Source organism: Scyliorhinus torazame, chromosome 27, assembly GCF_047496885.1.
Source record: "Scyliorhinus torazame isolate Kashiwa2021f chromosome 27, sScyTor2.1, whole genome shotgun sequence".
Lineage (NCBI taxonomy): Eukaryota > Metazoa > Chordata > Chondrichthyes > Carcharhiniformes > Scyliorhinidae > Scyliorhinus > Scyliorhinus torazame.
This window is the reverse complement of record NC_092733.1, coordinates 40282122-40306733: the sequence shown is the minus strand read 5'-3', so window position 1 is coordinate 40306733 and position 24612 is coordinate 40282122. Positions and strand designations below refer to the sequence as shown.

Genomic DNA, 24612 nt, shown 5'->3' with positions numbered 1-24612 from the left:
CGTTCGGAGGAGGAGGAGCAGTCTCTGTGTGAGTATAAAAACCTACTTTAACCCGGGGATCGCGGCCTAGTTTCGGGAGCCGTTCGGAGGAGGAGGAGCAGTCTCTGTGTGAGTATAAAACCTACTTTAACCCGGGGATCGCGGCCTAGTTTCGCGAGCCGTTCGGAGGAGGAGGAGCAGTCTCTGTGTGAGTATAAAAACCTACTTTAACCCGGGGGTCGCGGCCTAGTTTCGCGAGCCGTTCGGAGGAGGAGGAGCAGTCTCTGTGAGTATAAAAACCTACTTTAACCCGGGGATCGCGGCCTAGTTTCGGGAGCCGTTCGGAGGAGGGGGAGCAGTCTCTGTGAGTGAGTATAAAAACCTACTATAACCCGGGGGTCGCGGCCTAGTTTCGCGAGCCGTTCGGAGGAGGAGGAGCAGTCTCTGTGAGTATAAAAACCTACTTTAACCCGGGGATCGCGGCCTAGTTTCGGGAGCCGTTCGGAGGAGGAGGAGCAGTCTCTGTGTGAGTATAAAAACCTACTATAACCCGGGGGTCGCGGCCTAGTTTCGCGAGCCGTTCGGAGGAGGAGGAGCAGTCTCTGTGAGTATAAAAACCTACTTTAACCCGGGGATCGCGGCCTAGTTTCGGGAGCCGTTCGGAGGAGGAGGAGCAGTCTCTGTGAGTATAAAAACCTACTATAACCCGGGGATCGCGGCCTAGTTTCGGGAGCCGTTCGGAGGAGGAGGAGCAGTCTCTGTGAGTATAAAAACCCACTTTAACCCGGGGATCGCGGCCTAGTTTCGGGAGCCGTTCGGAGGAGGAGGAGCAGTCTCTGTGTGAGTATAAAAACCCACTTTAACCCGGGGATCGCGGCCTAGTTTCGGGAGCCGTTCAGAGGAGGGGGAGCAGTCTCTGTGTGAGTATAAAAACCTACTATAACCCGGGGATCGCGGCCTAGTTTCGGGAGCCGTTCGGAGGAGGAGGAGCAGTCTCTGTGTGAGTATAAAAACCCACTTTAACCCGGGGATCGCGGCCTAGTTTCGGGAGCCGTTCAGAGGAGGAGGAGCAGTCTCTGTGTGAGTATAAAAACCCACTTTAACCCGGGGATCGCGGCCTAGTTTCGGGAGCCGTTCGGAGGAGGAGGAGCAGTCTCTGTGTGAGTATAAAAACCCACTTTAACCCGGGGATCGCGGCCTAGTTTCGGGAGCCGTTCGGAGGAGGAGGAGCAGTCTCTGTGCGAGTATAAAAACCTACTTTAACCCGGGGATCGCGGCCTAGTTTCGGGAGCCGTTCGGAGGAGGAGGAGCAGTCTCTGTGTGAGTATAAAAACCTACTTTAACCCGGGGATCGCGGCCTAGTTTCGGGAGCCGTTCGGAGGAGGAGGAGCAGTCTCTGTGTGAGTATAAAAACCTACTTTAACCCGGGGATCGCGGCCTAGTTTCGGGAGCCGTTCGGAGGAGGAGGAGCAGTCTCTGTGTGAGTATAAAAACCTACTTTAACCCGGGGATCGCGGCCTAGTTTCGGGAGCCGTTCGGAGGAGGAGGAGCAGTCTCTGTGTGAGTATAAAAACCTACTTTAACCCGGGGATCGCGGCCTAGTTTCGGGAGCCGTTCGGAGGAGGAGGAGCAGTCTCTGTGTGAGTATAAAACCTACTTTAACCCGGGGATCGCGGCCTAGTTTCGCGAGCCGTTCGGAGGAGGAGGAGCAGTCTCTGTGTGAGTATAAAAACCTACTTTAACCCGGGGGTCGCGGCCTAGTTTCGCGAGCCGTTCGGAGGAGGAGGAGCAGTCTCTGTGAGTATAAAAACCTACTTTAACCCGGGGATCGCGGCCTAGTTTCGGGAGCCGTTCGGAGGAGGGGGAGCAGTCTCTGTGAGTGAGTATAAAAACCTACTATAACCCGGGGGTCGCGGCCTAGTTTCGCGAGCCGTTCGGAGGAGGAGGAGCAGTCTCTGTGAGTATAAAAACCTACTTTAACCCGGGGATCGCGGCCTAGTTTCGGGAGCCGTTCGGAGGAGGAGGAGCAGTCTCTGTGTGAGTATAAAAACCTACTATAACCCGGGGGTCGCGGCCTAGTTTCGCGAGCCGTTCGGAGGAGGAGGAGCAGTCTCTGTGAGTATAAAAACCTACTTTAACCCGGGGATCGCGGCCTAGTTTCGGGAGCCGTTCGGAGGAGGAGGAGCAGTCTCTGAGAGTATAAAAACCTACTATAACCCGGGGATCGCGGCCTAGTTTCGGGAGCCGTTCGGAGGAGGAGGAGCAGTCTCTGTGAGTATAAAAACCCACTTTAACCCGGGGATCGCGGCCTAGTTTCGGGAGCCGTTCGGAGGAGGAGGAGCAGTCTCTGTGTGAGTATAAAAACCCACTTTAACCCAGGGATCGCGGCCTAGTTTCGGGAGCCGTTCGGAGGAGGAGGAGCAGTCTCTGTGTGAGTATAAAAACCCACTTTAACCCGGGGATCGCGGCCTAGTTTCGGGAGCCGTTCGGAGGAGGAGGAGCAGTCTCTGTGTGAGTATAAAAACCCACTTTAACCCGGGGATCGCGGCCTAGTTTCGGGAGCCGTTCGGAGGAGGAGGAGCAGTCTCTCTGTGAGTATAAAAACCTACTTTAACCCGGGGATCGCGGCCTAGTTTCGGGAGCCGTTCGGAGGAGGAGGAGCAGTCTCTGTGTGAGTATAAAAACCCACTTTAACCCGGGGATCGCGGCCTCGTTTCGGGAGCCGTTCGGAGGAGGAGGAGCAGTCTCTGTGTGAGTATAAAACCTACTTTAACCCGGGGATCGCGGCCTAGTTTCGGGAGCCGTTCGGAGGAGGAGGAGCAGTCTCTGTGTGAGTATAAAAACCTACTTTAACCCGGGGATCGCGGCCTAGTTTCGGGAGCCGTTCGGAGGAGGAGGAGCAGTCTCTGTGTGAGTATAAAAACCTACTATAACCCGGGGATCGCGGCCTAGTTTCGGGAGCCGTTCGGAGGAGGAGGAGCAGTCTCTCTGTGAGTATAAAAACCTAACGGTAACTTCCTGTTTTCCAGTTTCTTTTTCCAAAAGTGACGTCAGAGGGAAGCTGTGATCTGATTGGTTGATAGTCTGCCCCAAATTTAAAAAAAAAACACAGCTAAACTCATAAACTTAAATTAAACTAATTAATTAATTAGTGATGGCTGGTCAGGCGATGTGCTTGAGCTGCTTGATGTGGGAGCTGGCAGATCCCATTGCGAGCTGCAGCGACCACATCTGCAGTAAGTGTTGGCTGCTCGAAGAGCTCCGGCTCAGAGTTGATGAGCTGGAGTCTGAGCTTCAAACACTGAGGCACATCTGGGAGGGGGAGACTTACCTGGACACTGTGTTTCAGGAGGCAGTCACACCTGTCAGGGTAAATAGTTTAAATCCTGCCAGTGGCCAGGGACAGCAGGGTGTGACTGCAAGTCAGGCAGGTAAAGGGAACCAGCAGTCAGGAACTCAGGAGCCTCAGCCCTTGACTCTGTCCAACAGGTATGAGGCACTTGCTCCCGGTGTGGATGGCGAACAGGGCTGCAGGAAGGATGAGTCAGTTGACCAAGGCACCATGGTTCAGCAGGCCATTCAAGGGGAGGGAGTAAATAAGCAAGTTGTAGTTGTCGGGGATTCTATTATCAGGGGGATAGATAGTATCCTTTGTGAACAGGATAAAGAGTCCCGCATGGTATGTTGCCTGCCCGGTGCTGGGGTGCGGGACATCTCTGACCGGCTTGAAAGGATACTGGAGAGGGAGGGGGAGGATCCAGTTGTTGTGATCCATGTCGGTACCAACAACATAGGCAAGCCTAGGAAAGAGGACCTGTTTAGAGATTATAAAGAGCTAGGATTCAAATTAAAAAACAGGTCCTCAAGGGTCATAATCTCCGGATTACTGCCCGAGCCACGTGCAAATTGGCACAGGGAGGCAAGAATAAGGGAAGTTAACACGTGGCTGAAAGAGTGGTGTGGGAAAGAGGGGTTCCTTTTCATGGGACACTGGCATCAGTTTTGGGACAGGGGGGACCTATACTGTTGGGATGGTCTCCACCTGAACCGAGCTGGGACCAGTGTTCTGGCGAAAAGAGTAAATAGGGTGGTCAATAGGACTTTAAACTAGAGATTGGGGAGGGGGGAAGGGAAAGTCAGGGAACCAAGAGGTGAAGTAATCAGTGGGAAGCGTAGCTGCTTAGGAATACAAAAAAGCACGAAAAGACAGAACTCAGGAGAGGTTACGATAGTCCCCATCCCACAAAATATGACACAGTGTATGGAAAGGCTCAGTAAACCAAGGTCCACCACACTAAGAAAACAAAAAGGGACGGTCAATAGAGAATTAAAGGTGCTATATTTAAATGCGTGCAGTGTATGGAACAAGGTTGTGACTGGCAGGTATGATGTGGTAGGCATCACAGAAACGTGGTTGCAGGGGGTTCAGGACTGGCATTTAAACATCCAGGGATTCACAACCTATCGAAAAGACAGAGAGGTGGGCAGAGGGGGCGGGGTTGCCTTGTTAATTAGGAATGAAATTAAATCAATAGCACTAAACGACATAGGGTCAGATGATGTGGAGTCTGTGTGGGAAGAGTTGAGGAACCACAAAGGCAAAAAAACCATAATGGGAGTTATGTACAGGCCTCCTAACAGTGGTCAGGACCAGGGGCACAAGATGCACCACGAAATAGAAAGGGCATGTCAGAAAGGCAAGGTCACAGTGATCATGGGGGACTTCAATATGCAGGTGGACTGGGTAAATAATGTTGCCAGTGGACCCAAGGAAAGGGAATTCATTGAATGTTTACAGGGGGGCTTTTTGGAACAGCTTGTGATGGAGCCCACGAGGGAACAGGCCATTCTGGACTTAGTGTTATGTAATGAGCCAGAATTGATAAAAGATCTTAAAGTAAGGGAACACTTAGGAGGCAGCGATCATAATATGGTAGAATTCAATCTCCAATTTGAAAGAAAGAAGGTAGAATCAGATGTAAAGGTGTTACAGTTAAATAAAGGTAACTACAGGGGCATGAGGGAGGAACAGACGAAAATCGACTGGGAGCAGAGCCTAGTGGGAAAGACAGTAGAACAGCAATGGCAGGAGTTTCTGGGAGTAATTGAGGACACAGTACAGAGGTTCATCCCAAAGAAAAGAAAGGTTATCAGAGGGGGGATTAGGCAGCCATGGCTGACAAAGGAAGTTAGGGAATGCATCAAAGCAAAAGAGAAAGCCTATAATGTGGCAAAGAGTAGTGGGAAGTCAGAAGATTGGGAAGGCTACAAAAACAAACAGAGGATAACAAAGAGAGAAATAAGGAAAGAGGATCAAATATGAAGGTAGGCTAGCCACTAACATTAGGAATGATAGTAAAAGTTTCTTTAAATACATTAAAAACAAACGGGAGACATTGGGCCGCTCCAAAATGATGCTGGTAATCTAGTGATGGGAGACAAGGAAATAGCGGAGGAACTTTTGTGAGGGCCACGAAGAATCCAGCACGAGTTTTAAGGATACAAAGATGGGAACCGATGTAGGAAGTCAGTGGGGACGGAAACAAAAGGCAGGAAGGAAGAGTGTGTAAAGCATGACCAGAGAAAGCAGGGCAGAGAGCAAGGAAAGTCTACATTAAACTGCATTTATTTCAATGCAAGGGGCCTGACGGGCAAAGCGGATGAACTCAGGGCATGGATGGGCACATGGGACTGGGATATTATAGCTATGACTGAAACATGGCTAAGGGAGGGGCAGGACTGGCAGCTCAATGTTCCGGGGTACAGATGCTATAGAAAGGATAGAACAGGAGGTAAGAGAGGAGGGGGAGTGGCGTTTTTGATTAGGGAGAACATCACGGCAGTACTTAGAGGGGATATATCCGAGGGTTCGCCCACTGAGTCTATATGGGTGGAACTGAAAAATAAGAAGGGAGAGATCACCTTGATAGGACTGTACTACAGGCCCCCAAATAGTCAGCGGGAAATTGAGGAGCAAATATGTAAGGAGATTACAGATAGCTGCAAGAAAAATAGGGTGGTAATAGTAGGGGACTTTAACTTTCCCAACATTGACTGGGACAGCCATAGCATTAGGGGCTTGGATGGAGGGAAATTTGTTGAGTGTATTCAGGAGGAATTTCTCATTCAGTATGTGGATGGACCGACTAGAGAGGGGGCAAAACTTGACCTCGTCTTGGGAAATAAGGAAGGGCAAGTGACAGAAGTGTTAGTGAGGGATCACTTTGGGACAAGTGACCATAACTCCATTAGTTTTAAGATAGCTATGGAGAATGATAGGTCTGGCCCAAGAGTTAAAATTCTTAATTGGGGCAAGGCCAATTTTGATGGTATCAGACAGGAACTTTCAGAGGTAGATTGGGGGAGACTGTTGGCAGGCAAAGGGACAGCTGGTAAATGGGAGGCTTTTAAAAATGTGTTAACCAGGGTTCAGGGTAAGCACATTCCCTTTAGAGTGAAGGGCAAGGCTGGTAGAAGTAGGGAACCCTGGATGACTCGAGATATTGAGACTCTGGTCAAAAAGAAGAAGGAGGCATATGACGTACATAAACAACTGGGATCAAGTGGATCCCTTGAAGAGTATAGAGATTGTCGAAATAGAGTTAAGAGGGAAATCAGGAGGGCAAAAAGGGGACATGAAATTGCTTTGACAAATAATGCAAAGGAGAATCCAAAGAGCTTCTACAGATACATCAAGGGAAAAAGAGTAACTAGGGACAGAGTAGGGCCTCTCAAGGATCAACAAGGACATCTATGTGCAGAGCCACAAGAGTTGGGTGAAATCCTGAATGAATATTTCTCATCGGTATTCACGGTGGAGAAAGGCATGGATGTTAGGAAAGTAAGGGAAATAAATAGTGATGTCTTGAGAAGTGTGCATATTACAGAGGAGGAGGTGCTGGAAATCTTAAAGCGCATCAAGGTAGATAAATCCCCGGGACCTGATGAAATGTATCCCAGGATGTTGTGGGAGGCTAGGGAGGAAATTGCGGGTCCCCTAACAGAGATATTTGAATCATCGGCAGCCACAGGTGAGGTGCCTGAAGATTGGAGAGTAGCGAATGTTGTGCCCTTGTTTAAGAAGGGCAGCAGGGAAAAGCCTGGGAACTACAGACCGGTGAGCCTAACGTCTGTAGTAGGTAAGTTGCTAGAAGGTATTCTGAGAGACAGGATCTACAAGCATTTAGAGAGGCAAGGACTGATTCGTGGCAGTCAGCATGGCTTTGTGCGTGGAAAATCATGTCTCTCAAATTTGATTGAGTTTTTTGAGGGGGTGACCAAGAAGGTAGATGAGGGCAGTGCAGTAGACGTTGTCTACATGGACTTTAGCAAAGCCTTTGACAAGGTACCGCATGGTAGGTTGTTGCAGAAGGTTAAAGCTCATGGGATCCAGGGTGAGGTTGCCAATTGGATTCAAAATTGGCTGGACGACAGAAGACAGAGGGTGGTTGTAGAGGGTTGTTTTTCAAACTGGAGGCCTGTGACCAGTGGTGTGCCTCAGGGATCGGTGCTGGGTCCACTGTTATTTGTGATTTATATTAATGATTTGGATGAGAATTTAGGAGGCATGGTTAGTAAGTTTGCAGATGACACCAAGATTGGTGGCACAGTGGATAGTGAAGAAGGGTATCTAGGATTGCAACGGGATCTTGATCAATTAGGCCAGTGGGCCGACGAATGGCAGATGGAGTTTAATTTAGATAAATGTGAGGTGATGCATTTTGGCAGATCGAATCAGGCCAGGACCTACTCAGTTAATGGTATGGCGTTGGGGAGAGTTATAGAACAAAGAGATATAGGAGTACAGGTTCATAGCTCCTTGAAGGTGGAGTCGCAGGTGGACAGGGTGGTGAAGAAGGCATTCGGCATAGAACATAGAACATAGAACAATACAGCGCAGTACAGGCCCTTCGGCCCACGATGTTGCACCGAAACAAAAGCCATCTAACCTACACTATACCATTATCATCCATATGTTTATCCAATAAACTTTTAAATGCCCTTAATGTTGGCGAGTTCACTACTGTAGCAGGTAGGGCATTCCACGGCCTCACTACTCTTTGCGTAAAGAACCTACCCCTGACCTCTGTCCTATATCTATTACCCCTCAGTTTAAGGCTATGTCCCCTCGTGCTAGCCATTTCCATCCGCGGGAGAAGGCTCTCACTGTCCACCCTATCTAACCCTCTGATCATTTTGTATGCCTCTATTAAGTCTCCTCTTAACCTTCTTCTCTCTAACGAAAACAACCTCAAGTCCATCAGCCTTTCCTCATAAGATTTTCCCTCCATACCAGGCAACATCCTGGTAAATCTCCTCTGCACCCGTTCCAAAGCCTCCACGTCCTTCCTATAATGCGGTGACCAGAACTGTACGCAATACTCCAAATGCGGCCGTACCAGAGTTCTGTACAGCTGCAACATGACCTCCTGACTCCGGAACTCAATCCCTCTACCAATAAAGGCCAACACTCCATAGGCCTTCTTCACCACCCTATCAACCTGGGTGGCAACTTTCAGGGATCTATGTACATGGACACCTAGATCCCTCTGCTCATCCACACTTTCAAGAACTTTTCCATTAGCCACATATTCCACATTCCTGTTTTTCCTTCCAAAGTGAATCACCTCACACTTCTCTACATTAAACTCCATTTGCCACCTCTCAGCCCAGCACTGCAGCTTATCTATATCCCTCTGTAACCTGCTACTTCCTTCCTCACTATCGACAACACCACCGACTTTAGTATCGTCTGCAAATTTACTCACCCACCCTTCTGCGCCTTCCTCTAGGTCATTGATAAAAATGACAAACAGCAACGGCCCCAGAACAGATCCTTGTGGTACTCCACTTGTGACTGTACTCCATTCTGAACATTTCCCATCAACCACCACCCTCTGTCTTCTTTCAGCTAGCCAATTTCTGATCCACGTCTCTAAATCACCCTCAATCCCCAGCCTCCGTATTTTCTGCAATAGCCTACCGTGGGGAACCTTATCAAACGCTTTGCTGAAATCCATATACACCACATCAACTGCTCTACCCTCGTCTACCTGTTCAGTCACCTTCTCAAAGAACTCGATAAGGTTTGTGAGGCATGACCTACCCTTCACAAAGCCATGCTGACTATCCCTGATCATATTATTCCTATCTAGATGATTATAAATCTTGTCTCTTATAATGCCCTCCAAGACTTTACCCACTACAGACGTGAGGCTCACCGGTCTATAGTTGCCGGGGTTGTCTCTGCTCCCCTTTTTGAACAAAGGGACCACATTTGCTATCCTCCAGTCCTCTGGCACTATTCCTGTATCCAATGATGACATAAAAATCAAAGCCAATGGTCCAGCAATCTCTTCCCTGGCCTCCCAGAGAATCCTAGGATAAATCCCATCAGGCCCCGGGGACTTATCTATTTTCAGCCTGTCCAGAATTGCCAACACCTCTTCCCTACTTACCTCAATGCCATCTAATCTATTTACCTGGAGCTCAGCATTCTCCTCCACAACATTATCTTTTTCCTGAGTGAATACTGACGAAAAATATTCATTTAGTATCTCGCCTATCTCTTCAGACTCTACACACAACTTCCCATCCCTGTCCTTGACTGGTCCTACTCTGTCCCTAGTCATTCGCTTATTCCTGACATACCTATAGAAAGCTTTTGGGTTTTCCTTGATCCTTCCTGCCAAATACTTCTCATGTCCCCTCCTTGCTCGTCTTAGCTCTCTCTTTAGATCCTTCCTCGCTACCATGTAACTATCCATCGCCCCAACTGAAACTTCACACCTCATCTTCACATAGGCCTCCTTCTTCCTCTTAACAAGAGATTCCACTTCTTTGGTAAACCACGGCATGCTTGGTTTCATTGGTCAGAACATTGAATACAGGAGTTGGGACGTCTTGTTGAAGTTGTACAAGACACTGGTACGGCCACACTTGGAATACTGTGTGCGGTTCTGGTCACCCTATTATAGAAAGGATATTATTAAACTAGAAAGAGTGCAGAAAAGATTTACTAGGATGTTGCCGGGACTTGATGGTTTGAGTTATAAGGAGAGGCTGGATAGACTGGGACTTTTTTCCCTGGAGCGTAGGAGGCTTAGGGGTGATCTTATAGAGGTCTATAAAATAATGAGGGGCATAGATAAGGTAGATAGTCAACATCTTTTCCCAAAGGTAGGGGAGTCTAAAATTAGAGGGCATAGGTTTAAGGTGAGAGGGGAGAGATTCAGAAGGGCCCAGAGGGGCAATTTCTTCACTCAGAGGGTAGTGAGTGTCTGGAATGTGCTGCCAGAGGTAGTAGTAGAGGCGGGTACAATTGTGTCTTTTAAAAAGCATTTAGATAGTTACATGGGTAACATGGGTATAGAGGGTTATGGGCCAAGTGCGGGCAACTGGGACTAGCTTAATGGTAAAAACTGGGCGGCATGGACTGGTTGGGCCGAAGGGCCTGTTTCCATGCTGTAAACTTCTCTGATTCTATGATTCTAAAGTAATAACATTTATTTACAACATATATATTATATATATATATATATATATATATATATATATATATATATATATATATATATATATATATATATATATATATATATAACAGCAGCAGCAACTTCCCTTGCTGCACACTCCTTCCTGCTGGTTCCTAAACTGGCCAGCTTTAATACTAGGAGTTTACTAGTGGTTTCTCCACCCCCCTCATTGGGGAAGCTCATACACCCACAGGATTGTGGGATTGTCATTAGTCCCCAGCCAATGGTAAGTAGGCAGGTTATAACATCCCTCCCCCCCCAAAGTCCAAGGAATCCACCGAAGACCCTGGCGAAGGAGGGCGTCGGACTCGTTTTGCCGCAGGCCGGACACCATTTGCACGCGGCGCTGGATCAGGCGGCGTGTAACGAGACGGAGACCGGCGCTTCCGTGATGAACGGCGCAGCGGTTGTACATCGACGGCCCGTGGACCCGAGGATTCCCCCTCTGATGCATCCTGTGTCTCCATCTCAGAGTCAGAGTCTGCTGCCTCCGTCATGTCAGCGTCTCTATCTCCATTCGGTTCTGTAACGACCTGCGCAGGCTTCGAGTGAGGCACCAGTGGAAGATTGTGAGGACTACCTTCCATTGTCTCTGGTCTCTGCGGCTGTTGAAATGAGCTCCGGGGGCGGGGAATCTTTTGAGGGGATAGTCTTCTGGACCGAACGTGGTCAACATGTTTGCGCTGGAGATGACCCTGGACTTGCACCTGGTAAGATATAGGGCCCGTTTGGCGAAAGATTACGCCAGGAATCCAGTGGGCACCACCAGAAAAATTGCTAACGAACACGGGATCACCGGGCGCAAACTGCCGAATCGGCCGATGCCGAGAAAATCCCTGTCCCTGCCGTTCTCGTGTGCGGCGTACTTTTGCGCCAATGTCCGGGAAAACAATACTAAGGCGGGTGCGAAGTCTCCGGCCCATTAGGAGTTCTGCGGGAGCTACCCCAGTCACCGCATGGGGTGGTCCTATACGAAAACAAAAAGCGAGCCAGTCTCGTGTCCATTGATCCGGAAGACTGCTTCTTTAGGCCTCTTTTGAATGTCTGCACTGCGCACTCTGCCAACCCATTTGAAGCCGTAAGGGGCAGTGCGGATATGGCGTGTGCCATTCATCTTCATGAACCTCGCAAACTCCTCACTAGTGAATGGAGTGCCGTTATCCGTGACTAGCACCTCGGGGAGGCCATGCGTACTAAACGACAAACGCATCTTTTCAATTGTTGCGCAGGACGTTGTCCCCTGCATCTTATGCACCTCTAGCCATTTAGACTGGGCGTCAATTAATAGAAGGAACATGGATCCTTGAAAAGGACCTGCGAAATCTGCATGTAAGCGTGCCCAAGGCCGCCCTGGCCATTCCCAGTGATGTAGGGGCGCGGCCGGCGGAAGCTTCTGATGCTCCTGGCAAATGGAGCAGTTTTGGGCCACCTTCTCAATGTCGGTGTCGAGGCCTGGCCACCAGACATAACTCTGGGCCAACATTTTCATTTTGGTCACACCTGGATGCCCATTGTGCAAGTCTGTTAGTATCAGCTCCTGGCCTTTTTCCAGGACAATCACACGCGTCCCCCACAAGAGGATGCCGTCTTCCACGCTGAATTCTGACAGCTTGGAGGAAAATGCCCGCAACTCACCTGGGAGCTGTCTATGCTGCCCACCATACAGGACTATGTGCCGAACCTTTGACAGGACTGGCTCCGTCTGGGTCCACTCACGGATCTGTGATGCCGTGACAGGCAAGGTGTCCATAAAATTTAGGGTTGCAACCACCTCACCGGTCGTGGGGGTCGACATGGGGCCGGTCGATAAAGGCAATCGGCTCAGTGCGTCGGCATTTGCTATCTGCGAACCTGGTTTGTGCTCCAGAGAATACTCGTATGCAGCAAGCAACAAAGCCCAGCGCTGGATCCGTGCAGAAGCAATGGGCGGTATTGGCTTATCCTCTCTGAAAAGTCCCAGCAGAGGCTTATGATCAGTCACGATAGTGAAATGGCGGCCATACATGTACTGGTGGAAGCGTTTCACCACAAAAAGCCCTCCTTCTCGATCTGCGCATACTTTTTCTCCACTGCAGTCAATGTGCGGGAGGCGAAAGCTATCGGTCATTCGGCCCCGTTCTCCATCTTGTGGGACAAGACGGCCCCCCAATACCATACGGGGATGCATCACATGTGACGAGCAAAGGCTTTCCAGGATCATAGTGGGTTAATAACCCAGACGACGACAATTGTTCCTTTACCCGCCGGATAGCGGTTTCTTGCGGCTGACCCCAAACCCAGGTGTGATTTTTCTTTAGCAGAAGGTGCAAAGGGGCCAGCGTAGTTGCCAGATTGGGGAGGAACTTCCCGCAATAGTTTACGAGACCGAGAAAAGAACGAAGATGCGAAGTGTCAGTCGGGGCGGGGGCATGTTGAATTGCACGCACCTTCTCTGCGACGGGGTGCAAACCTTCGCGGTCCACCCGATAACCTAGGTAGACGACTTCCTTTGCCTGAAATACACACTTCGTGCGACGTAAACGGACTCCAGCCTCCGAAAGGCGTCTAAGGACAGCCTCCAGATTTTCCAAAAGTTCCTGCTCCGACGTCCCTGTAATCAAAACGTCATCTAGGTAGACAGCCACACGTGGTAAACCTCTCAAAATGCCCTCCATAACACATTGAAAAATTGCGCAGGCAGAGGATACTCCAAAGGGCAACCGTGTATATTCATACAGGCCCCGGTGTGTATTAATCATTACATATGGGCGGGAGGCAGGGTCCAGCTCCAACTGCAGGTAGGCGTGACTCATATCTAATTTTGTGAACGAGAGTCCACCTGCAAGCTTTGTGTAGAGATCCTCTATGCGAGGCATTGGATATCGGTCGAGTCGGGAAGCCGTATTCACTGTAAGTTTATAGTCGCCACACAAGCGAACTGTGGCATCTGGCTTCATTACAGGTACAATTGGTGCTGCCCAGTCAGCAAAACGGACGGGCCTGATAATACCCAAACTCTCCAAACGAGTGAGCTCCCCTTCTAACTTCTCGAGCAAGGCGTAAGGCACCGGGCGCGCCCGGAAATAGCGCGGCGTGGCTCCTGGTTCAACTTGGATACGGGCTACGGCCCCTTTTATTTTCCCCAAACCAGACTGGAGTATATCTGGGTATCGTCCTAGCACCTCAGTCAACCCTTCAGAAACTGTTTGGAGGATGTGCTGCCATTGCAACCGCAAATGGCGCAACCAGTCCCGACCCAACAGGCTGGGCCCATGGCCGCGCACCACGATAAGTGGGAAACGCTCCTCCTGGTGTCCAAAAACAACAGGGGTCATTGTAGTTCCTGCAATGTCCAGTGGTTCCCTCGTGTAGGTGGCCAACCTGGCCTGTGAGTCGGTTAATGTAAGGGTCTGTATACCCTGCTTGATGCGGTCGAATGTCCTCTGGGCGATCACGGAGACCGCTGCGCCAGTATCCAACTCCATCTCAAGCGGGTGGACATTGACCCGTACTGTCACCTTAATGGGGGCCACACGGGGAGCTGCCACACAATGCAGCTGCAGGCAGTCGTCCTCCGTCTCCATGTCCTCAGGAGTAGTCGCCGCAGGTTCATCCACATGGAAGGTACGGCCTCTGGGCTGGTCCCAGTTACGGCCCCTGGGCTGGTCCCAGTTTCGGTCGGAATGACGGCGCCGCTGGCGCCCCCAGGACCGCCGTCCACGACGGGGTCGGCGCCTACAAGTCTGACACGGACATGGCTCCTCATCCATTGGTTCTGGAGAAGGCTCCCTTCGGGGAGGAATGTCCGACGGCCACTGGCGTCGGTCCGGACGTTGCCTCGCCCAAGGTACCGCAGGAGTGCGGGGGGACGTTTTCGGACGGAAGGGGTTGCGCCCCAAGGCATGCACTTCCATTCCCTGTAGCTCCTGCACTCCTCGTTCTGCGCTCTCTCGGGACAATACTATTTGAATGGCCTGTTGAAAAGTCAATGTTGGCTCAATCAACAACTTTCTCTGGGTGGCCGCATTGTTAATACCGCAAACCAAACGGTGGCGTAACATTTCTGACAAGGTCTCACCATAATCACAGTACTCCGCAATCCTGCGTAGCCTGGATAGAAAATCGGCAAGGGATTCTCCAGGGGTCCTCTCAGCGGTATTAAACCGGTAACGCTGGACTATCATGGACGGGGTTGGGTTAAAATGTTGCCCCACTATATTCACAAGTTCATCAAACGTTTTGGTGTCCGGCGCAGCTGGGTACGTAAGGCTCCTAATCACCCAAACATATGCAGGCCGCAGGCGGTGAGCAATATGACCACCTGGCGCTCGTTTTCAGTGATATTGTTTGCCCGGAAATAATAACGCATCCATTGTGTGTACTGGTTCCAGCTTTCCAGCGCTGCATCCAAAACATCCAAACGTCCGTACAGAGGCATGGTATAATGGTAAAACAACTTCCAACCTGTATCCAACAAAAATCCAGGGAGGTGGCTTCAGCAGTGTAGACAGCTATTCACTTTAACCTTCGTCGCCAGTTTTGTGAGGGCCACGAAGAATCCAGCACGAGTTTTAAGGATACAAAGTAATAACATTTATTTACAATAACATATATATATATATATATATATATATAACAGCAGCAGCAACTTCCCTTGCTGCACACTCCTTCCTGCTGGTTCCTAAACTGGCCAGCTTTATTTATACTAGGAGTTTACTAATGGTTTCTCCGCCCCCCTCATTGGGGAAGCTCATACACCCACAGGATTGTGGGATTGTCATTAGTCCCCAGCCAATGGTAAGTAGGCAGGTTATAACAGGAACTAAATAAGTACTTTGCGTCAGTCTTCACAGTAGGAGACATGAGTAATACCCCAACAATTCAGGAGAGTCAGGGGGCAGAGTTGAATATGGTAGCCATCACAAAGGAGAAAGTGCTAAAGAAACTAAGAGGTCTAAAAATTGATAAATCTCCGGGCCCAGATGGGCTACATCCTAGAGTTCTAAAGGAGATAGCTGAAGAAATAGTGGAGGCGTTAGTTATGATCTTTCAAAAGTCACTGGAGTCAGGGAAAGTCCCAGAGGATTGGAAAATCGCTGTTGTAACCCCCCTGTTCAAGAAGGGAACAAGGAAAAAGATGGAAAATTATAGGCCAATTAGCCTGACCTCGGTTGTTGGCAAGATTCTAGAATCCACCGTTAAGGATGAGATTTCTAAATTCTTGGAAATGCAGGGTCGGATTAGGACAAGTCAGCATGGATTTAGTAAGGGGAGGTCGTGCCTGACAAACCTGTTAGAGTTCTTTGAAGAGATAACAAATAGGTTAGACCAAGGAGAGCCAATGGATGTTATCTATCTTGACTTCCAAAAGGTCTTTGATAAGGTGCCTCACGGGTGACTGCTGAGTAAAACAAGGGCCCATGGTATTCGAGGCAAGGTACTAACATGGATTGACGATTGGCTGTCAGGCAGAAGGCAGAGAGTTGGGATAAAAGGTTCTTTTTCAGAATGGCAACCGGTGACGAGTGGTGTCCCGCAGGGTTCAGTGTTGGGGCCACAGCTGTTCTCTTTATATATTAACAATCTAGATGACGGGACTGGGGGCATTCTGGCTAAGTTTGCCGATGATACAAAGATAGGTGGAGGGGCAGGTAGTATGGAGGAGGTGGGGAGGCTGCAGAAAGATTTAGACAGTTTAGGAGAGTGGTCCAAGAAATGGCTGATGAAATTCAACGTGGGCAAGTGCGAGGTCTTGCACTTTGGAAAAAAGAATAGAGGCATGGACTATTTTCTAAACGGTGACAAAATTCATAATGCTGAAGTGCAAAGGGACTTGGGAGTCCTAGTCCAGGATTCTCTAAAGGTAAACTTGCAGGTTGAGTCCGTAATTAAGAAAGCAAATGCAATGTTGTCATTTATCTCAAGAGGCTTGGAATATAAAAGCAGGGATGTACCTCTGAAGCTTTATAAAGCATTAGTTAGGCCCCATTTAGAATACTGTGAGCAATTTTGGGCCCCACACCTCAGGAAGGACATACTGGCACTGGAGATTCACACGGATGATCCCAGGAATGGTAGGCCTATCATACGATGAACGTCTGTGGATCCTGGGATTATATTCATTGGAGTTTAGGAGGTTGAGGGGAGATCTAATAGAAACTTACAAGAAAATGAATGGCTTAGATAGGGTGGATGTAGGGAAGTTGTTTCCATTAGCAGGGAGACTAGGACCCGGGGGCACAGCCTGAGAATAAAAGGGAGTCACTTAAGAACAGAGATGAGGAGAATTACTTCAGCCAGAGAGTGGTGGGTCTGTGGAATTCATTGCCACAGAGGGCGGTGGAGGCCGGGACGTTGAGTGTCTTTAAGACAGAAGTTGATAAATTCTTGATTTCTCGAGGAATTAAGGGCTATGGAGAGAGAGCGGGTAAATGGAGTTGAAATCAGCCATGATTGAATGGTGGAGTGGACTCGATGGGCCGAATGGCGTTACCTCCGCTCCTATGTCTTATGGTCTTAACTACCACCTGTGTGCAGAACACCGGGTACGTGGATAAAGTATCTGAAGTAAAAGGATGCTCTCACACTAGAGTGAGAGAAGTGAATGTGCAACGAGTGCTGGGTTCCCCGTGCACCAGTCACTGAAGGTAAGCATGCAGGTGCAGCAGGCGGTAAAGAAGGCTAACGGTATGTTGGCCTTCATTGCGAGAGGTTTCGCGTACAGGAACAGGGATGTCCTGCTGCAATTATACCGGGCCTTGGTGAGGCCACGCCTGGAGTCGTGTGGGCAGTTTGGTCTCTTTATCAGAGGAAGGATGGTCTTGCGATAGAGGGAGTGCAGTGAAGGTTTACCAGACTGATTCCTGGGATGGCAGGACCGATGTGTGAGGAGAGATTGGATTGGTTAGGATTAGACTCGCTGGAATGAGGTGGGATCTCATAGAAACCTAAAACATTCTCACAGGACTGGCCAGGTCAGATGCAGGAAGGATGTTCCTGATGGCGGGCGTGTACCAGGGGCCACAGTCCGAGGACACAGGTGGAGCATTTAGGACAGAGTTGAAGAGAATTTTTTGTACCCAGAGATTGGTCGGTCTGTGGAATTCATTGTGTTTTCAAGAAGCAGCTCGATATCGCACTTGGGGCGAAGGGGATCAAAGGACATGGGGGAAAGCGGCATTGGGCTATTGAGTTGGATGATCAGCCACGATCAGAATGACTGGGGGAGCAGGCTCGAGGGGCCGAATGGCCTCCTCCTGCTCCTATTTGTGATGTTTCTGTTTCAAAGCTGATTCTGGAAACACCAGGAAACGACGTGTGAAGATCTCACACCAAGAGTGCGGTCGCAGTATTTAGACAAAAGCGCCACACAACATTCTGCAGGAAGGGCCGCAGAATCGATTCACACTGACCTGCATGAGGAGTAGCCCGACGATGAATGCACTCCCTTGGCAATATCCAACTTCACGGTCCACCAGAGAGTACGCCTGTAACAAAGAAACGCAGTATCAAACCTGGGAGAAAATTCAGGCCCGTCTTACAATGCACGAGGACTCAGCGGCTGACTGATGGCCAAGGGACACTTTTCTGCTACTTCACAATAACGGGCATGCTGGAGGCTCTTGCCGTTCAAACCAGCCATGGGTCGAGAGAACCAGGGTCTTGTTCAATTAGCACCACCACCCGGTATACATGAATGACACGGCACAATAATGAATCTTCAGAGTAAAGCTTAGTAAACGTCAATGTGGAGGTACCATCCTGTGGGTTATGGCAATACAAAGCCTCCTTTGGGCTATTCTCGATGTGACTATTGTCTGCGTGTTTACAATATGGTCCTCCTCGCCCACCGCCACAGTGCACAAACACATCAGCTTGTTTGTTATTGTTTGTTTGTTGTACCCACAGGAGGAGGCCATTCAGCCATCGTGTCTACACCGGCTCCCAAAAGAGCTACCCAGCTCGTCCCATTCCCCAGCCCCATCTCCGAAACCCTCTAAATTCGTCACTTTCAAATATATATCCAGCTCTCTTTTGAAACCTCTGATGAAATTCGTAGAACCCTGGAGCTGTGAAGCAATTGTGCTAACCACTATGCTACCGTGCTGCCCCAAGGAAGTGATGCTACACCTCTACAAATCATTGGTCAGACCACATTTGGAGTATTGTGTTCAGTTCTGGGCACCTTATTGAAGGAAGGATGTTAAAGCCCTGGAGAGAGTGCAGAGGAGATTTACTCGAATGATGCCAGGAATGAGGAATTTTAAATACAAGGGGAAATTGGGCTTGTTCCCCTGGAGCAGAGACGATTAAGAGGCGACCTTATTGAGGTGTTCAAAATTCTGAACAATTTTGAAGGATATTCCGTTTCCACTGTTTGGTATGTCAGTGACTTGGGGGGGGGGGGGGGGGGGGGGGGGGTCACAATTTCAGGATGGTCAGCAAGAGAGCTCGGAGTGAGATGAAGAGAAAATTCTATGTTGGGGTTGGAGGTTGGAGTTGTTGGGGTTTGGAATGTGCTGCCTGGGAGTGTGGTGGAGGTGAGCATAGTGGTTAGCACAGTTGCTTCACAGGTCCAGGGTCCCAAGTTCGATTCCCGGCTTGGGTTATTGTCTGTGTGGAGCCTACACGTCCTCCCCGTGTCTGCGTGGGTTTCCTCCGGGTGCTCCGGTTTCCTCCCACAGCCCAAAGATGTGCAGGTGAGGTCGACTGGCCGTAATAAATTGCCCTTAGTGTCCAAAATTGCCCTTAGTGTTGGGTGGGGTTACTGGGTTATGCGGATAGGGTGGAGGTGTGGGCTTGGGTAGGGTGCTCTTTCCGAGAGTCGGTGCAGACTCGATGGGCCGAATGGCCTCCTTCTGCACTGTAAATTCTATGAAATACTCCATGCCTCTATGTCAATGATGTTGTTCTGGCACATGCCTGACGGAAGCCCGTGTCTTGGTATACTTGGGTATACTGCTCACGATTAGAAACTGGTATATTTTCTGGAATGCCATTATACCTGTGACGGTGCACATGGAAGAAGTTTACATACATCAGCGTTTGAGCTTAAAGTTACTGACCTCGGTTCAAATTTATCAAATTCAACTTTGTTCAGTACTAAATTCTCAACTTGGTGGTGTTGATGTCTCTCAGACTGAATCTGAAAGTACACAGGGAAGTAAAAGGGAAATGAATTAAGGCTCGACTAACTCAAGATTATGCACCAATGAATGGTTGCTTCCTCTGTTGTAAATTTCACGATTCTAGTCTGGTTTGTCTGGTGTGTACTCCGAGGGTAAAATTTGTTTGATTTGCAGTGACATTGGATTTCTCAATGAGATCTCCACACTTCCACATATCCACTGCTCCCTTTCCCAGCACTGAGTCAATCATTTAAATTTGTGCTGAGACACTCCAATCCCAAGACAGTGAAGCATGAAAGCTGGACACAAATACTTTCCTTGCTAACAGGAGGGGTTTATTTACAGAACGCAGCGTGTCCTCTATCTGCGACCTACCTACCAACCACGTGTGGCAGCAGTCCCTCTTTATAAGTACTCCGAGTACCTGGTTAAACAATGCCCTTCATTTGTGCATCTTAATGTAGTTAACATACTATTTACTTGCCGTGGCACAGCACACAATGCCACACAACCAATGGTGTAAGCATTTGTGTCTCCATATTGCTCCTACGAATCCGCACTCTCTCCACGGCTAAAGGGAATGTTGTTCCCTTGGCGGATAGGCCGGGGAGTCAATAGTGGAGGAGCACAGAAATGGAGAGGCTAAATCAATAGTTTGCCTCAGATTTCACATTGGAGGCCAGCAGCACCATCCCAATAGTAACAGCTAATGCAGAATAATAGAAAAGGAGAAACAATCATCTTCAAGAAGGAAAAAGTACTGAACAAACTCTTGGGATTGAGGGCAGACAATTCCCCAGGGCCTGATGGCCGACATCCTAGGGTTTTAAAGGAAGTGGCAGTGGAGATAGTGGATCCATTGGTTATAATATTCCAAAATTCCCTAGATGCGGGAAAGGTTCCAGTGGATTGGAAAAATACTAACATAACGCCCTTATTCAAAAAGGGAGGGAGGCAGAAAGTAGATAACTATAGACATCGGTCATTGGGAAATTATTAGAATCCATTATTAAGGAAGTAATAACAGTACATTTGCAAAGTCAAAATGCGAATCAGCATAGTTTTATGAAGGGTAGATCATGTTTGACTAATTGATGAATGTTCTTAAGATGTAACAAGCCAAGTGGATAATGGGAATCCTGGACATGTAGTGGACCTCCGGAAGGCATTTGATAAGGTGCCGCACAAAAGGTTAATTCACAAGGTTAGATCACATGGGATTAGGGGTAATTTATTCGCTTGGATAGAAGACAGGGGACAGATTTGGGATAAATGGCTCTTTCTCTGGATGGCAAGATGTAACCAGTGGGGAGGCCACAGGGTTCAGTCCTTGGGTCCCAGCTATTTACAATCTATATTAACGACATGTATACAGGAATAGAAGGTTCTATCGCCAAATTTGCAGATGAGACAAAAATAGGTGCAACAGTAAAGTTACAATGAGGAATTAAGAAGTTTACAAATGAACCTGGATAAGTTAGGTGAGGGGCCAAAATTTGGCAGATGGAGTTTAACGTGGATAACGTGTGAAGTTACCACTTTAGTCATAAAAATGTGAAGGCAGCTTGTTATCTAAATGGACAGAAACCTCAGAGTGCTTCGGTGCAGAGGGATAAGAAGTGTCCTTGTGCATGAATCTCAGAAAACTAGCGAGCAATTACAGCTGGTAAATGGAATTGTGGCTTTGTAGCTAAAGGAATAAAGTATAAATGCAGGGAAGTGTTGTTGCAACCGTACAAGGCATTGGTGAGACCGCCCCTGGAGCACGCCCCTGGAGCACGCCCCTGGAGCACGGTGTCCAGTTTTGGTCCCTTATTTGAGGAGAGATGTAATTGCATTGGAGGCAGTTCAGAGGAGGTTCACGAGATTCCAGAGATATGGGGTTTGTCTTACGAATAAAGATTGAGCAGTTTGGGCCTATAATCTCTGGCGTTTAGAAAAATGAGAGGCTATTTAATTGAGGTATACAAGATGATAAAAGGAATTGACAAAGTAGCTGTGGAGCTGATGTTTCCTCGTGTGGGGCAATCCAGAACGAGTCTTAGGATAAGGGAGAGCGAATGTAAAACAGAGATGAGGAGAAACTACTTCTCTCAAAGGGTGGAGAATCTGTGGAATTCTCTACCCCAGAGTGCAGTGGATGCTGGGACTTTGTGAGTGCATTTGAGGAGATGGATACATTTTTAATCAGTAGTGGGTTGAAGGGAATGGGGAGGAAAGTGGAGTTAATGCCGAGAGGAGAGCCGCTATGATCATATTGAACAGTGGAGCTGGCCCGTGAGCTGGCCCGTGATGCTGGCGGAGCTGGCCCGTGAGCTGGCCCGTGATGCTGGCGGAGCTGGCCCGTGAGCTGGCCCGTGATGCTGGCGGAGCTGGCCCGTGAGCTGGCCCGTGATGCTGGCGGAGCTGGCGCGTGATGCTGGTGGAGCTGGCCCGTGATGCTGGCGGAGCTGGCCCGTGAGCTGGCCCGTGATGCTGGCGGAGCTGGCCCGTGATGCTGGCGGAGCTGGCCCGTGAGCTGGCCCGTGATGCTGGCGGAGCTGGCCCGTGATGCTGGTGGAGCTGGCGCGTGATGCTGGCGGAGCTGGCCCGTGATGCTGGCGGAGCTGGCCCGTGATGCTGGTGGAGCTGGCGCGTGATGCTGGCGGAGCTGGCCCGTGATGCTGGCGGAGCTGGCCCGTGATGCTGGCGGAGCTGGCCCGTGATGCTGGCGGAGCTGGCCCGTGATGCTGGCCCGTGATGCTGGCGGAGCTGGCGCGTGATGCTGGCGGAGCTGGCCCGTGATGCTGGCGGAGCTGGCCCGTGATGCTGGCCCGTGATGCTGGTGGAGCTGGCCCGTGATGCTGGCGGAGCTGGCCCGTGATGCTGGCGGAGCTGGCCCGTGAGCTGGCCCGTGATGCTGGCGGAGCTGGCCCGTGAGCTGGCCCGTGATGCTGGTGGAGCTGGCCCGTGAGCTGGCCCGTGATGCTGGTGGAGCTGGCCCGTGATGCTGGTGGAGCTGGCCCGTGATGCTGGCGGAGCTGGCCCGTGATGCTGGCGGAGCTGGCCCGTGAGCTGGCCCGTGATGCTGGCGGAGCTGGCCCGTGATGCTGGCGGAGCTGGCCCGTGATGCTGGCGGAGCTGGCCCGTGATGCTGGCGGAGCTGGCCCGTGATGCTGGCGGAGCTGGCCCGTGATGCTGGCGGAGCTGGCCCGTGATGCTGGCGGAGCTGGCCCGTGATGCTGGCGGAGCTGGCCCGTGATGCTGGCGGAGCTGGCCCGTGATGCTGGCGGAGCTGGCCCGTGATGCTGGCGGAGCTGGCCCGTGATGCTGGCGGAGCTGGCCCGTGATGCTGGCCCGTGATGCTGGCCCGTGATGCTGGCGGAGCTGGCCCGTGATGCTGGCCCGTGAGCTGGCCCGTGATGCTGGCCCGTGAGCTGGCCCGTGATGCTGGCGGAGCTGGCCCGTGATGCTGGCCCGTGAGCTGGCCCGTGAGCTGGCCCGTGATGCTGGTGGAGCTGGCCCGTGATGCTGGTGGAGCTGGCCCGTGATGCTGGCGGAGCTGGCCCGTGATGCTGGCGGAGCTGGCCCGTGAGCTGGCCCGTGATGCTGGCGGAGCTGGCCCGTGAGCTGGCCCGTGATGCTGGTGGAGCTGGCCCGTGATGCTGGCGGAGCTGGCCCGTGATGCTGGCGGAGCTGGCCCGTGATGCTGGCGGAGCTGGCCCGTGATGCTGGCCCGTGAGCTGGCCCGTGATGCTGGTGGAGCTGGCCCGTGATGCTGGCGGAGCTGGCCCGTGATGCTGGTGGAGCTGGCCCGTGAGCTGGCCCGTGATGCTGGTGGAGCTGGCCCGTGATGCTGGTGGAGCTGGCCCGTGATGCTGGCGGAGCTGGCCCGTGATGCTGGCGGAGCTGGCCCGTGATGCTGGCCCGTGAGCTGGCGGAGCTGGCCCGTGATGCTGGCCCGTGAGCTGGCCCGTGATGCTGGCGGAGCTGGCCCGTGAGCTGGCCCGTGATGCTGGCGGAGCTGGCCCGTGAGCTGGCCCGTGATGCTGGTGGAGCTGGCCCGTGATGCTGGTGGAGCTGGCCCGTGATGCTGGCCCGTGAGCTGGCCCGTGATGCTGGCGGAGCTGGCCCGTGATGCTGGTGGAGCTGGCCCGTGATGCTGGCCCGTGAGCTGGCCCGTGATGCTGGCGGAGCTGGCCCGTGAGCTGGCCCGTGATGCTGGTGGAGCTGGCCCGTGAGCTGGCCCGTGATGCTGGTGGAGCTGGCCCGTGATGCTGGTGGAGCTGGCCCGTGATGCTGGCGGAGCTGGCCCGTGATGCTGGCCCGTGATGCTGGCGGAGCTGGCCCGTGATGCTGGCCCGTGAGCTGGCCCGTGATGCTGGCGGAGCTGGCCCGTGAGCTGGCCCGTGATGCTGGCGGAGCTGGCCCGTGATGCTGGCGGAGCTGGCCCGTGATGCTGGCGGAGCTGGCCCGTGATGCTGGCGGAGCTGGCGCGTGATGCTGGTGGAGCTGGCCCGTGATGCTGGTGGAGCTGGCGCGTGATGCTGGCGGAGCTGGCCCGTGATGCTGGCCCGTGATGCTGGCCCGTGATGCTGGCGGAGCTGGCGCGTGATGCTGGCGGAGCTGGCCCGTGATGCTGGTGGAGCTGGCCCGTGATGCTGGCCCGTGATGCTGGCCCGTGATGCTGGTGGAGCTGGCCCGTGATGCTGGCGGAGCTGGCCCGTGATGCTGGTGGAGCTGGCCCGTGATGCTGGCGGAGCTGGCCCGTGATGCTGGCGGAGCTGGCCCGTGATGCTGGCGGAGCTGGCCCGTGATGCTGGCGGAGCTGGCCCGTGATGCTGGCGGAGCTGGCCCGTGATGCTGGCGGAGCTGGCGCGTGATGCTGGCGGAGCTGGCCCGTGATGCTGGCGGAGCTGGCCCGTGATGCTGGCGGAGCTGGCCCGTGATGCTGGTGGAGCTGGCCCGTGATGCTGGCGGAGCTGGCCCGTGAGCTGGCCCGTGATGCTGGT

At 51.3% G+C, this 24612-nt stretch overlaps 1 protein-coding gene across 1 annotated transcript in view; it reads right to left on the bottom strand.

Moving 5' to 3' along the window:
• Positions 1-24612, bottom strand: part of LOC140403263 (EVI5-like protein) — a 572353-nt gene that overhangs the window by 374773 nt on the left and 172968 nt on the right. The window contains exon 6 of the mRNA XM_072491040.1: positions 17906-17980. Within this exon, the coding sequence (XP_072347141.1) occupies positions 17906-17980 (75 nt within the window). The remainder of the gene's footprint in view (positions 1-17905; positions 17981-24612) is intronic.